This window comes from Halictus rubicundus, chromosome 13 (genome assembly GCF_050948215.1).
Source record: "Halictus rubicundus isolate RS-2024b chromosome 13, iyHalRubi1_principal, whole genome shotgun sequence".
NCBI classification, from domain to species: Eukaryota; Metazoa; Arthropoda; class Insecta; order Hymenoptera; family Halictidae; genus Halictus; species Halictus rubicundus.
The window spans coordinates 13,843,751-13,857,680 of record NC_135161.1 but is presented as its reverse complement, the minus strand read 5'-3'; the positions used below and the strand labels follow the sequence as shown (position 1 = coordinate 13,857,680).

General features: G+C 41.8%; 2 protein-coding genes across 2 annotated transcripts; one reads left to right on the top strand and one right to left on the bottom strand.

The window, feature by feature from the left end:
* Positions 1 to 6,604: 6,604 nt before the first annotated feature.
* On the bottom strand, positions 6,605 to 10,245 carry Sac1 (phosphatidylinositol-3-phosphatase SAC1). The gene is made up of 8 exons (XM_076798744.1): positions 9,884 to 10,245; positions 9,703 to 9,794; positions 9,285 to 9,625; positions 9,093 to 9,204; positions 8,673 to 9,019; positions 8,224 to 8,601; positions 7,899 to 8,066; positions 6,605 to 7,829 (listed from the first exon to the last, which is right to left on the bottom strand). The coding sequence occupies exons 1-8, from the start codon at positions 9,919 to 9,921 to the stop codon at positions 7,551 to 7,553; spliced, it is 1,755 nt and encodes a 584-aa protein (XP_076654859.1). The 5' UTR covers positions 9,922 to 10,245; the 3' UTR covers positions 6,605 to 7,550.
* A 134-nt stretch (positions 10,246 to 10,379) lies between these two features.
* Sec6 (Exocyst complex component Sec6) lies at positions 10,380 to 13,716 on the top strand. Its single transcript, XM_076799630.1, has one exon. It carries the CDS (start codon positions 10,738 to 10,740, stop codon positions 12,982 to 12,984), a length of 2,247 nt encoding a protein of 748 aa, XP_076655745.1. The 5' UTR covers positions 10,380 to 10,737; the 3' UTR covers positions 12,985 to 13,716.
* Positions 13,717 to 13,930: the final 214 nt, after the last annotated feature.

Genomic DNA, 13,930 nt, shown 5'->3' with positions numbered 1-13,930 from the left:
GCGTTTTTTAAATGAAAAGTCAATAGAAAGCCGGGCATATATCGGGTTCAATCGGCCCGTGCATTATGAAGCGACAGCGGGCAGGTCATGCGCGCCGGAGAGATCCGCGGATCTCATGCGTGCATCGCCGATTACGCGGATACGATCGTTTTGCCGCGCGGCGAAACGCGAGCGGTTCCCACCAAAGCGGAGCGGACACGGAAATACAGCGACTTCGGGAAACGCTATGGCGGCCCGAAACGGAAGCGTTTCGCGGTCATCGAAGGGTCACGGTGCACCGGCCGACCAAAATCGATCCTTTTCGACCACGCTCGCACCTGTTAGGCACCGTGCAACAGGACCAAAAAGTTGCATCGAGATAGATACCGTTAACAGGTTGATCGTCGTCCAGGCGCGCACCGATCGAGTTTTCCGAAAAAACGGAACTAAATGTGCTGAAGTTCCCGGTGTACAATAAAATTTCATTCGCTGATCGTTCTATCAGAGCTCTTTCGCTATTTCCATCAATTGCCTTCTGTTTATGAAGCTTTTGTACTCAAGGTCACTCGAAGGTCATAGTATTATAGGTGATTGGATACATCTTGACAGCTATCTTGTCGCGACGGTGAAAATACGTGGTTCTATCAAAACAAAAAACTCCGATGACCTTGGAATATCGAAAAATATGACCCTGAGATAAATTTTAAAGAAAAATAATGTTTTCGGACGGGAGAACGTTTTGTAGCACCAAAATAAAATAGTGCACTCTCTCTCTCTCTCTCTCTCTCTTTCTCCCTCTCGGCGCATTGACTATTTATGGCTTCAATCCGCATAAAAAATTACGCAAGCTTTCCGCGAAACGATCCCAACGAAATAATCGCGCGTAAACGTCTGTTCGCCGACGGCATCAGCGTAATCACACGGTTCGCGTGTTCTCGAGATGATATTAAAAGGCATAATAAAGCCGTGCCGACGTTTATCTATCCCCCTGGCCCTCCCACCCTCGCGGGCGTCCAGCCACGACTGTTTCGCGTTTAATAAAAACCCGCGTTTCACCCGGAATTCCCGTATATATCGCGGGGGTGCGAGCGTGCCAAGATTGTGCGCAATTTTTGCGGGAATGCGTCTTACTGGAATTACGCGACGTTTCATGCATACGTTATTTGTAATGTCTAATAAAACGCACGACACCGTTCAACCGTGCGCGGTGGCTCGCGGGGTGGTTTTGGGGGGTTGCAATTTTTGAAGAAATATCGTCGCGGCTCCCGTAATTTGCGTCGATGGGACACATCTGCGCGTCGCGCACACCCGGAATAATAAATTGGACCGCGAGCGCTTCGTGCCAGAAGCGACGCTCCTTCTACGCAGGCAGGTCCCATCAGCCTAATCGCTGTTATTGTCCTTCAGAGCGCGAAGAAACTACTTCCATAACTGTAGACAGCGGATATTTCTACAATTTTCAATTTTTGTAGACAAATTTTGCGCAAGCATAAATAGAGGTAACAATTGTTTTTTGTCACAGTGACATTCTACAGAAAAAATTAAATCCACGACCACCGCATATTTAGAGGCAAAATCTTCCGAGTCTAATAATTTGGTTACCGAATGTGATGATTAGACCTGTAACGTGCAATTTAAAACAGTGAAAAAATTAAAAGAATTTCAGGACGTCGACGTATTGTTGACGACATTTTATTTCGCAGAACGACCGCCGCGTAGTAACGATTCTGGGACAGCAGTCTGTGCGAACAGCGCTGCACCGAAACGGCCGGTTTAATCGGATTAATTGCGCAAACGGTTTCCTAAATACCGGTGTCTTTTTGTCAACGTGTTACGCGGAGGAAAAAAATGCTGCGGTATTGCGGAAAATAATCCACTCCCGACGGACCGACGACGACGCGACGCGACGGCTTCGCGTAGCCGGTTAATTTTGCCGGCCCCGGCGGTGTCTATTTGTTTAGCAAAATTTTTTCTTGTTCATGCTCGCGTCTCCCGCGGAAAGCTGCAAACTTTAATGTACTTTGAGGGATTCTTCCCCCTTCCGGTGTCTTCCATCTTGGCCACCGTTGGAAATTTCTCCTCCGGTGGAATTACTTCGTGCGACCCGATTTTACCGCGTCTCCCTCGAGCGGACCAACCCCCTACCCCTCACCTCGGCCCGCGAGAGTCCATTCAAAAATTTAATCCGTGTCCGCTTTGATCCCGCCACGGAATCGATGCGTGCTGAATGCCAAACGATTCGGAACGGCGAAGGATGTGGGGATCCTTTAAATCATTCATAGAACTGCCGACCGCTTCTCTTTCACCAGCTTTTGAGAACCCGCGCGGAAACGTTCCTTGTCCAATTTCCAATTGATAGTCTTCCGAATTGATAGTTAACGCGTTCGCCGCCATTCCGCGCGGCGTATCCTCGGCCAACCGAATTTTCCTAATTTAAGAATGCGATTATTAGTCTACGGATTTTATCCATTTAGTTCGCGGGATCTTTAGTAATCGGGACAATTTCAACGAACACTAGCTTTCAGTTTTTTGCGTACACAGTGATTTCTCTGTACATGTCGCGAAGGCCTGGATGACAAACGTCGCGGAGTTACCCCCACTACCACGGGGCATGCCCCGTAAACATAACACTCCTGGGCGATACATGACGCTGGCAAGACCCGTGTAGTTGACATATATCAACAGAATTCTCAGAGAAAGATGGCTAAAAATTTGGGTAGACACAGTCTCGTTATTCCCCAAAAAAATAATGTAAAATAGTATTGCAGTGTAACAGTCCTTTCCAGTGATCCGTGAACCTAGTTGAACGCAGCCTGAAGCAACGGGTAGAGACAAATTTCAGTCGCAGCGTGAAAATAAATGAAAATCATGCGACGGTTAATGCGTGCTATCATTTTGTCGCGCAGCGCCGCCGCAACTCGCAACGCGTGTTTTCCGCCGCTAATTGGTTTCAGAGGGAGGGCCGGGCGAGGCTCGGGTATCGAATATTCCGGAAAAAGCATGGCAGAGACGGGCGGGGGATATTCCGTCGCGTCCGAAAGTTATTAACGCGAAGTGGCTGCTCGCCGAAGAGTGGATTCCCAGCTGGAACGAGTTCGTCCGCTTTTATGCGTGTCACCCTTTCTTCAGGGGTGGGACGCTCGCGAAGACACTTGCACGGAGGGGCAGTAAAAGAAACGGGGGGGCGGCGAAGAGACGGACGGAGGGGGAGGGGTGGAAAACAGTGGAACAGGACGGAGAAGGTCGGTCATAACGGCGAATGGAACAGCAGCATAAAACGTCGCGAGGAAGGCGCGTTGGTCTCCCGCAATTTCCTCGGGATCGACGAACCTACCCCCGGCCGGCTTATTAACTTTTATGAGAGGGAACGAGGGACGAGTGAGAAAAGGACTGGCTTTCTCTCTCTCTCTCTCTCTCTCTCTTTTTCTCTTTCTCTCTCGGCTCCGCAAAAAGGAGAGAAAAAAAGAAGCGGCGATGCGCCGTTCGCAGCTCGCGAAAATATTCGAGCCACCCCTCTCGCCGACCGCTGCTTCAACGCGAGAGGGTGGTTTTAATTCTTCGACGCTCGCCGTAATCCATCCCCGTTGTTTGCTCGAGGCTTTCCAAGGGGAAATGTCAATATACTGTCAGCAGATTCTCAAAATAATTACCAGCCACGGTAATTATAATCATATATAATGGTTCGAATCGAGGGGCTGTTCCCGTGCATACGGATTTACCGTAATGAAGCGACTTGCGACGACTTGTTTCGTCGCAAATGGCATCGGGCTCATGCTATCAGCGATGTCGAGGCTTTTTAACTCTCGTTCGTCACATTTGTTTTTATGCTTCTCGAGAGGTAATCTCTTCTGCGTATTGTTTTATCGTTCGCAAACTATTTTATTCGAAAAAAGAATAAACTCCTATTCTCTTTCTTAAAGAAAAATTCTTGACGAGTAAGAACATGTTCACAGTGAGAATGTAAATTGCTTGGAAGCCAAATAAAGAGTTCTTTCTATCTTGAATGATTTTCAAAGGTTGAAATGCATTAGTCTCCCCTACCAACATTCGGATACGTGGGATAAATGTTGAGTTATGATTTGTTCGGCATCTCCGCCTCCCCCTAAAATAACCTTGCACGAAGATTCGGTGTATTGCATATCTTTATCATGAAGACAACAGAAGTTATTGCACGGTCGAAAGAGAAAGAGTGGAGCAACGGGGCCGAGGAAAGACGAAGGGAAGAAGAGAGAGAGAAAGTCGAAAGGGAGGCAGAGAAAGGGAGAAGGGAAAACGGGAAAATGGAGAGGGTTGCCGAGAGGTCGGTGAGACGTATGACTCTCGAGGGAAATTTAGGTGCGACCTCCATGTATCACGGAACCTGCCGTAAGTAGGTACGTAACCGACGTACGTACACCGCATACGTGCACCAGCGCACACGTACGCTTGTGCACGCGCGAAATCGAGCGCAATTCACGCCTAAATTCGACGAGGATCGCGAGCCCGCCGCACAACGCTTCGAACTGGCCGAAACTAATTTCGTTATCAATTACAAACAGAACAATTTTTGTGGCTTTTTAAGTCGTGGAATCTGATTTTGGTATTGCTTTTCTCTAGGACGAAAAACTACCCTTATAGAGCCACCCTCGCAGGGGTGACTTCACCCTAAGAAATTAAAACTTTGGAATAATGTCATATAAGTATCGGAATTATTGTTATTGATTTCGACGCATTCATAGTTTCTCTCTATCGTATTGTGTTACACACAACGAACCTCGTTACGTTACCTTTACACGTCAGCACCTGAAGATTCGCCAATTACGGTGTGTACGTTAATCCCATTAGGTAATAAAAATCCGTGACTCAGACTGTCCATTGTTTCGGCCGTCGTACATTCAGTACCTAAGAATACTGTATTGTTTATACGGAAAATCCTAGACGCTTAAATAACAATTACGTCTCCGATATGTCATTTGACAGTAAAAACGATTTTTTGAAGACAAACGGAATATTCGAACCGTCGGAGATAAGAAATATGTGTGTTCGTATCGTTCCTTCGCATTTTAAATTTACTTATTTGAAATAGTTTGTTGGAAATACTCGTTGTTTGCATGTAATGAGTTCCACACTTTAAGTTCCACGTGGCTTTCACCCGCTAAACGATAATAGAAATGAACTAAAGAATTTTTGAAACAAGAAACAATACAATACCAATGGATTAAATTCGATATAAATATTTCATGCTACTATGTTAAATAAGTTCAAGATATTTATTTTTGGGAAAGTTGCCTGCCACAGTCAGGGGCCGAAATAAGGCGCATTTGCTTTAAATACCTGTGTAACTTCTTGCAACTGCAACACAATATTTATTTTGCATCAGTCTACCGATTAGCCTTGACGACAAGTTTGCAGCCCACAAAATAAATAAGTCTCTGAACGTCCAACAATAGTCCGTCTTTCGGATTGACAAAAGCTTGTCCAGAGACGCAGCTCGGAGGAGGCTGCGTGCAATTACAATCCCCCAGCTAACTTTTAACGCCGTTGATAAGAATCATGCGCGTCCGTCGGCTCCTCGTTCATTCCTATTGACAGAGCGGCGAAAGGAAAACAGCCGGGCGACGTCATTTCCGAACCGAGGTAAAACTTTCGGTGGCTTTGAGCCTTTGACAAACGGTCGGCCGTAATTGGATTCGTTTTATAAAGTTCCAACGAAACGTGGAGCTTTCTGCTATTAATTGGAGATGGTAAGCGGCGCGCTGCCACAGCGACGCCGGTGCAGACTCGGGGATCGATGAGGGTGATTAATTTGATTCAATTACAAACCGGCTGCGGATTCAGGGCATCGATTTTATTACCATTTCTCTTGCCATCGGGATCTTCTAGTTCGCGGTCCAAAGAAAACGACCAAAAAAGAAAGAAAAAACAGGTGCCGGCCAGCGGCTCGCTTTATCGGTCCCAGTTTTCGAGGGGAACACTCTTGGCAGCCTCAAAGTGTGCTCTTACACTTCTAGCACTCACGGATCTTTAGATTATTTCGATAAAAAATAGAACCTCAAAGAGGGAGCCTGGTTTACCAATTTTAAAAAATAAACTTCTTTGCTTTAGACAATAATACAGTTGCAAAGAGATACAGCTTGTGAAACGGTTGACCCAGATGAAGAACTTGGTGACAGATCTCGGAGATGTAGCTTAGATCTTAAAAATATGTCTTGTAAGAAGCCTGCCTACTTTTCCAACAAAAAATTACTACATATTTCTTAAAAAAGCCGTCGTATTTTTACCACCCTAAACGCCAGGCTCTCCCCATGAATTAATTGTCTTACGTCACGTGCCAATATCGGTGCCCTAAGGGCTTATGTTTTCCCTGTATTTCGCGAGCACGCCGGAAGACGTAAATTGAACTCCAAAGCAAACAGAGCGCGTCTCTAGCTGAACGTAAACAACAATCCTCTAATTGCAACCGAATGCGTCTAATGGATACGGACGGGGAAGCAAACGGATGGCACCTTTAATTAATAATTAAACGCCCAGGGAATAGCATCATCCGAGTGAATCGTAGACTTTGATCTAAAATCTACTTACTGGCTACATCGTATGGTACGTTTGAAACATACACACACACACATACACACACACATACGCTTGCTTGAAAGAGAGAAAACACGAATTTTATTGATGTATATCAATTACCAACTGAACAAGTTATTCTTAGTACGAAAGATTGCTCCTTAATTGTTAAAAAATATTTCTTCGCTAGTACGTTCACCTAGATCTTTCGTTACGCCTAGACGGATTAATCGGAATTGAAATTCGTGACCGCTACATGCTTACGACAGAGTTTTAAGAATAGCACACGCTTTGGTTCGACCGTTCGCACCTTCTCGTTTTGCCATAGATAAGAATTCAATAATCTGACTAGGTCTCCCCCCCCCCCCCCCCCCTTCGCGAATCACCGGATCGCATTTACTTTCTAGAAAAAAACTCTGCTCTTTAGTCGAGCAGATCTGTATTCGCTACTAGTACCCTCGCGAGACTTTGTTTACACTGTAAATAGAATTTAGCTACCGTTCGAACGGACGCCTGCAACGTTCAAGTGTAACAATTGATAACCGCCGCAGGCCGCCCGGAAATGGTAAAAGCACCATGCGTCGAACGTTCCTCTAGTCAGATAAACGTTTGCCCAGGACAAGATTGGATCTTTCGCAACACTTTACAAGATTTCCTCGAAATAGATAAACTACCCTCGCTGATTATATATTACTCTACTTACATGGGAACGCGCGAGTGTCAACAATCAATTGGAAAGTTCAACTACGGCTTTAGATCTATGTACATCAATAAAAACTTACTTCCTCTATTACCGCTTGAATGATTAATAGTTTCGAAAATGTAAAATGCAACACGGCTATGCAAGACCGGATTTCCGTGAAAGTAAATCCCGTTAGCTGGACTCTCGTTCTAATTAGAAAATTAACCCCTAACACCTAATACTTATGGCAAATATCATTGAAAATCCCAATGGAGGCAATAAAAAAACTTCTCCGTGTTAAAGTAAATTAATAGCGTTGCACGATAACTAAATATTAAAACGTTTAAAGCAGCTTAGGTTTGTCCACGTATTGCTTGCCATGGTGAATGATAGTCGCGAACGTACCGCCCACCATGGCACCCCAAAATAGCATGTATAATAAAATCTCAGTGGTGTATCTTGATGGGAGAATTATGTGAGCAACCAGCATCGAAGATGCCACAAGGAGCACCAACGGGAAGGTGACATAACGCCAGTTTCTTTCAGTCTCCAAAGGACACTGTACCGATGCGCACTCGCCATCTTGGACTATATAACGGCCCAAGAATAAATCCAAGGAATCCTATAAAACGCATCAAATAAAAATCGTCTTTTTTTTTAAATAATTACTGTAATTGCCGTAACTACGTACCTGTCGGTAACCATCGGTAAAGTTGTTCTTGTAATATCTCGTTAATGCGTTTATACCGTCTTTCATGGCGCCCAATTTGGTGCGTTTACCGGTACGCGTGAAATCTGTCTTCAGTGCACCGGTACCTGAGTACTGAATACTTACCACGTCCGCGTTATCAGCCCAAATCTGCAAGTATTATACGAAAGTTATAAGTTACGACAGAATTAATAGAAGAGTTAATAGAATTAACTTCAATTAACAAATGAAGAAATAACTATGAATGATTTTCGGGTTCTCACACCCACTGATATTAAGTGAAATTGTCTGAGAAGTATATCATTACCCGTTTGAAATGGTCTTCAACGCTGGGATGGTCTTCGATCCTCCTAAGAATTTCTAATCTTGACAGCGCATCATTGACGATCCTTCTCGCTATCATGCTTTGAACAACATTGGTTCTATCGAGACAATCAATACAATTTGTGCGGAAAACGCCGTCCTGTGCAGACAACAACGTTCCATCGGACAGGAGGAAGAAGTAACCCATCTGTTCCAATTCAGGAGCCAATCTGTCCAGTAAAAGATTCAAGCGGTTCCATCTGAGTCGGCCGCATTCGGCATGAAAATCGAAACCTTCATAGTGCACGTTCTGATTGTTAATTCGTTGCACTACGTTCTGATACGCTTTCTCCAGTGGAGCTTCCAGACCATGCTGATCAATCTGTGCGAGAAGTACAATTTAATCAGCGACGAGTAAAAAAAAATGCATTGTTTTACAAACTAATGTCTTACCAAATTGATCAAGATTTGTTTTCCATAGTGGAATATTTGAGCTTCTAAATGCCGAGCACAAGCAGTTTGATGATCCTCGTGTGTGCTCAATTGTGGCTTAGGTTTGTACTTCAAGTTTGGTGCCTGATACCAAAACAATGGTATAGAACCGCGCGTTTGTACAAAAGATATGCGATGTCCGTTGTATTCGATCAATTGTTCCGTTTCCACATAGTTAGAAACATTACCCGTAGAATCTATACCACGCGAAAATAATCTTGTTCCTGCACGGTGTACATTTCGTCTAGACACAATGCCCAAATTGAACGATGTACTACCAGTTACGGTGATAGTGTTTAACGACACAACTGTGTAAATGTTAAGAATAATACAGATGTCGTGAAACTATGAAATAAATAAAATGTATACATTTAAGGATACATCCATGTATAATTGGTAGGCAAAACTTGTACTGCTCAGGTCTTGAAGTTAGATCTTGCATAAGATAAGTGTTCCATACAAACCTGAGGTCTGCTCTATCGTGAAGCGGCATCTATACAATATAAAAACAATGCATTTCCGTTTACCAAACAAGCCTAATCACCTAGTATTAACTGACAGAAGAATAAAAACCTCTAAGAACTCCGGCGGTGTATTATGAAGTCTTTGCATTGTATGACTGAGGTCATATGTATAACTAAAATAAAAGTGTGGTGTATTTAAAACAGATTTTATCATTTCTAAATACGTGGAATTGCTTTGCGTTTGCTTTTCACTGAGATGCAGCGAAGACTTTGTATACGGTATAACTTCTGTCGTAACTATTTTATAAATTTGGTGGCCTGCTATGGTACCGATTTCCACAGCCTCCGTAATAATTATAAGATAACGACCAGCTAACAGCCTTATAGTTCCTATTATACCCCATATTTTCCTACGACTTGCAGTTGATGGAATTTGACTGGCCGTACCAGCTGAAATAAAAGCGTCAGAATTATAGAATCAAATTAACATTCCTTAAACGTTAATTCTACGTTAGAACATTGATTACCTTGAGTGTAAATTTGCTGACTCACTCTATCAACTACAAGTAGCACTTTAGTCCCGACAGGTTCTACATAGAACTTCTCAGGTGTTATATATCTGGAAAAGAGAATGTAAGTGACGAGTCAACAAGGCTGTCTATAAAGAAATTGCAATGTTCTTAAAGAATATCTGTGTGGGACACTTACAAATACAATTTATCGTACACGTCTGTGTATAACTTCATGATGCCACTCAAGAATCTTGACGACGTGTTATACAAGAATATAAACTTGCAAAAAACGAAATGCGCTGACAGAGAGAAACTAAACTACAGTGTCAATAAAAACCGTAGCCTGTACATACGTATGCTGTGGATCACGATGCAAACTTAGCTACGGATAAGTTGTCAAATTGTTGTCAACTAAATATATCGATCTGCATGATCAGAATCTGTCAAAATCGGAGTAACCTCCGTGCGAATCAGATTCACAATTTTCCGTTGCGGCACGGTATAGTGCTACACAGTGCTGCTACTGTACAAGTTTGCAGTGGATGTTGAATTTACGGAACGACATGGCAGCCAACATCACGACACACATTCTCTTGAAGATGCCACCTTTAATTACTCGATACCACAGACAAGGTGCAGGACTAGACCAATCACTGAATGTATTTTTTTGACTCACGTCCGCGGGACTCTAGAGCCATTAGAGATACCGTAACTGGCAATTGCTAATGAAGTAATATTGCTTCAGAAAAGATTCGTCAAATTATCCGACATTGTTAATAAAATATTCCGTTACAGTATGCGCGGTTTCTCTGAATATTTCGTTGTTGGAGATTCGCATGTAACAGGTTACAAGTACAGCAGATCGCGTGAAACTATTTGATGTAAATTCATCCTAAAATACCTAACCAAAATTGCGCAAATGTCAAAATAGTCTGTCGCATACACACACTGTGTTTGAACTTGTTCAATTTACTCGGAAACGCCATTTCCCAGTTTTTTAATTAACAATTTTGTAATATAAACGTATACTAGCAGAGAACTGCTTTGAAAATGGAAGACCTACAAAAATTAGAGGAAGAGGCGAAAGCGAGAGCGACCAAGTATGTGTCGAATTTGTTGCAACGTCCGGGTCAATTGGAGAAAATTGATATGTACAAACGTAGAATAAGCCGGAAAAAAGCTTCCGTGGAAACCATGCTCAAAACTGCAATGCAAAGTCAATTAGATGGAGTACGCGTGGGCTTTGAACAACTTGAGAGTTCTTTGGAAAGTATCGCTTCTGTAAAGCAGGAGCTAAGTGACATTAACGAGCTGTTTAATCAGGTTCCAGAACTGAATGCTAAATTACAAGCCGTTCAGGAGGAGAACATGCGTCATTCGCAATACGTTACTGCCAAAGAAAACTTGAAGCATACGTTCACAGTGCCCGACAGCGTTGAGAAGACTAAGCAATGGATAAACGAAGGTAAATTGTTACACGCTCATCAGAGCATTATGGACCTTGAGAATTCGCGAGACGATTTGCTTTACGAGCTTCATAAACTTCCAAATCAATCGCCAGCCGATACAATTATGTTGAAAGCTTATTTAGAGGACGTCGAAATGCTTTCGCAGTTGATGGAGAAACAAATCAGATTAGTATTAAGTCGTACACTGAATACCGTAAGAAAAGAACCCACTGTTATTGTAACGGCATTAAGAATTATAGAAAGGGAAGAGAAGGCAGATCACTTCGCCATTCAGAGGCATAAACAGAGTGGGTTTATGCCGCCAGGTAGGCCTAAAAGATGGAAAGACATGGCTATGAAAGTCCTTGAAAAGTCTATAGCTAACAGAATTGAATGCACTCACGTTGAAGAAAGGGTAGATAACAAAATGTGGCTGGTTAGATACTTGGAGCTCACGAGGCTCCTAATTCTAGAAGACTTGAGAGTCGCTAAAACATTATGTGAACCCTGCTTCCCACCTTGCTGGAACATTGTAAGAACTTGTGTTAAAATGTATCACTCAAGTTTATCACAGCATTTGAAAGACATAATTGCAAACGGCTTGGAAGGAAACGAATATGTATCTTTATTATCCTGGATTATGAACACGTATACGGGACCAGAGTTGATGCAACATAGAGAACTGAATATCGATACGAGCGACATTGGTCCGCTGCTGAGTCCCGAGATTATAAATGACCTCCAGGAGAAGTATTTGAAGAATATGTGCCAAAACTATGAGGATTGGATGAGAAAGACTTTAGAAACTGAGAAGGTTGATTGGTGGAGCGGAATATTGCCAGAAGGTAGCACTCAAGAGGCATACTATCATACCGCGGCACCTGTAATCATTTTCCAAATGATTGATCAGAATCTTCAAGTAACGAAAACGATTAGCGCTGACTTAACAGCTCAGGCACTGGTTCTATGCATCGAACAAGTTATTAAATACGGATTCATGTACAGACAAGCGATATCGGAATTTAAAAGTAAACATTTCGAGGACAGAAGTCAAGTACCGTACTTCACGCATCACATGATTACAGTTGTTAATAATTGTTTACAGTTTACAGAGCTAGCTCAGCAAATGAAACAACTTTATTGGGTTCCAAATACTGGTGGAGATGTCACTGTTAAATTTGAAAACCTGCTGTCCAATTATCAGCAATTACGTAACGAAGCAGCCGCGATATTGCTAGAAGAGTCTTTCCTAGATTTAGAATCGCATTTCCAAGATCTGATAACTCCCAAGTGGTTATCGTCTCCAATTCCTGTGGAGACCATCTGCGTAACTTTGGAAGATTACTTCCAGGATTACAACCACTTATCCCCTAGGAATTTTGAGTATGTCATTACAGAGGCACAAAACCTCATTGCAAAACGATACATTTCCGCTATGCTGCAACGAAAAATATCGTTCAAAACGTATGACGAATGTCTGACGTGTACTTCGAAGATAATGACAGAAGCTGAAAAGCTAAAGAACTTCTTTGATAGAATAGCACCGAAAGTAGGAAACTTCAATTCTCCCTTCGAAATAATCAAACGACTCGCCGAAGTATTACGTTGCGAAGATTCTGAAATTCTTTCTCTTGATTTGCACTCCTTGGTAGAAAAGTACCCAGATATGACGGAAGATCATCTTGTTAGACTGCTCGGTCTTAGAGGTGATATTTCGCGTAGCGAAGCAAGAGAGAAAGTCTCATATATCTTTGAAGCGCAACGGAATCGCAAAGTACCGCAAACTATTACACACAGCATATTCAAACAGATAGTTATACAGGATAGTTTTCTCAGTTGGAAACCTTGATACTCGAAAACAAGGAAAGAAGTAAATTAGAGTTTTGCATGTCGTTGCTGAAACTGATGTACGTTTGGTATAGTGTACTTAGTTAACAGAATAATTATTATAGTTACAACACAATTTGAAAATCCCAAATAGGATTGATAGATAACGAATAGTTTATTTTTTAATCGGAGTTCAAAAATGTTCATTTTTTTCATTGAGACACATTAGTATTATTTCATAAAAATCTGTTTCTGTGTATGTATATATTGTATTGCAGATGCCTAAAATTTTAGAAGATTTCTTACTCGGTCGCAGCTTGAAGTTAATATTGTCAACAAAACAATAATCAATTCACTGCCTTAGCTACTAAACTTGTGTAGATATTCACTGTAGATAGTGTTATTTATATGTAGTCGTAAATGTATATAACATTGTACAATAATTGCCACTATACGTTTACCAAGAAGATCGAGGAATGTATAAAATATAATAAAAACAGTGTGCTTACACTTTAGAGGCCAACAAAATGTTATAGAAAAAGACCTACAGAATGTGAAGAGACTTAAATTTATATGTGATCATTTTAGAAGATCAGAACAATTCAGAATAATAATAATAATCTGTGAATTGTATGCTATTGTTAAATTTCTTATTTATCTAATTTATTAAAAGCTGTGTAGATTAATTAAGCTTTTAGATTTTTTTATGTAATCTGTATATAAATATTGTATGGATTTCTTACCAAAATTAAAATGTTGTACATACAAAGAACATTTTGTCCTTGAATATCAAACGAAAAGGGAAAACTTAACAGACGAACGGTATTTAATCTAGTTTAATTTCAAATAAGTATGAATTTCGTATAAAGAGGCAATGTGTAAAGATTGGTATATTGTATATGATTCAACACAGAATATAAAAGAAGATATAGTTCCTAAATGATTGGAAGTACTTTTGTTTTAAACAT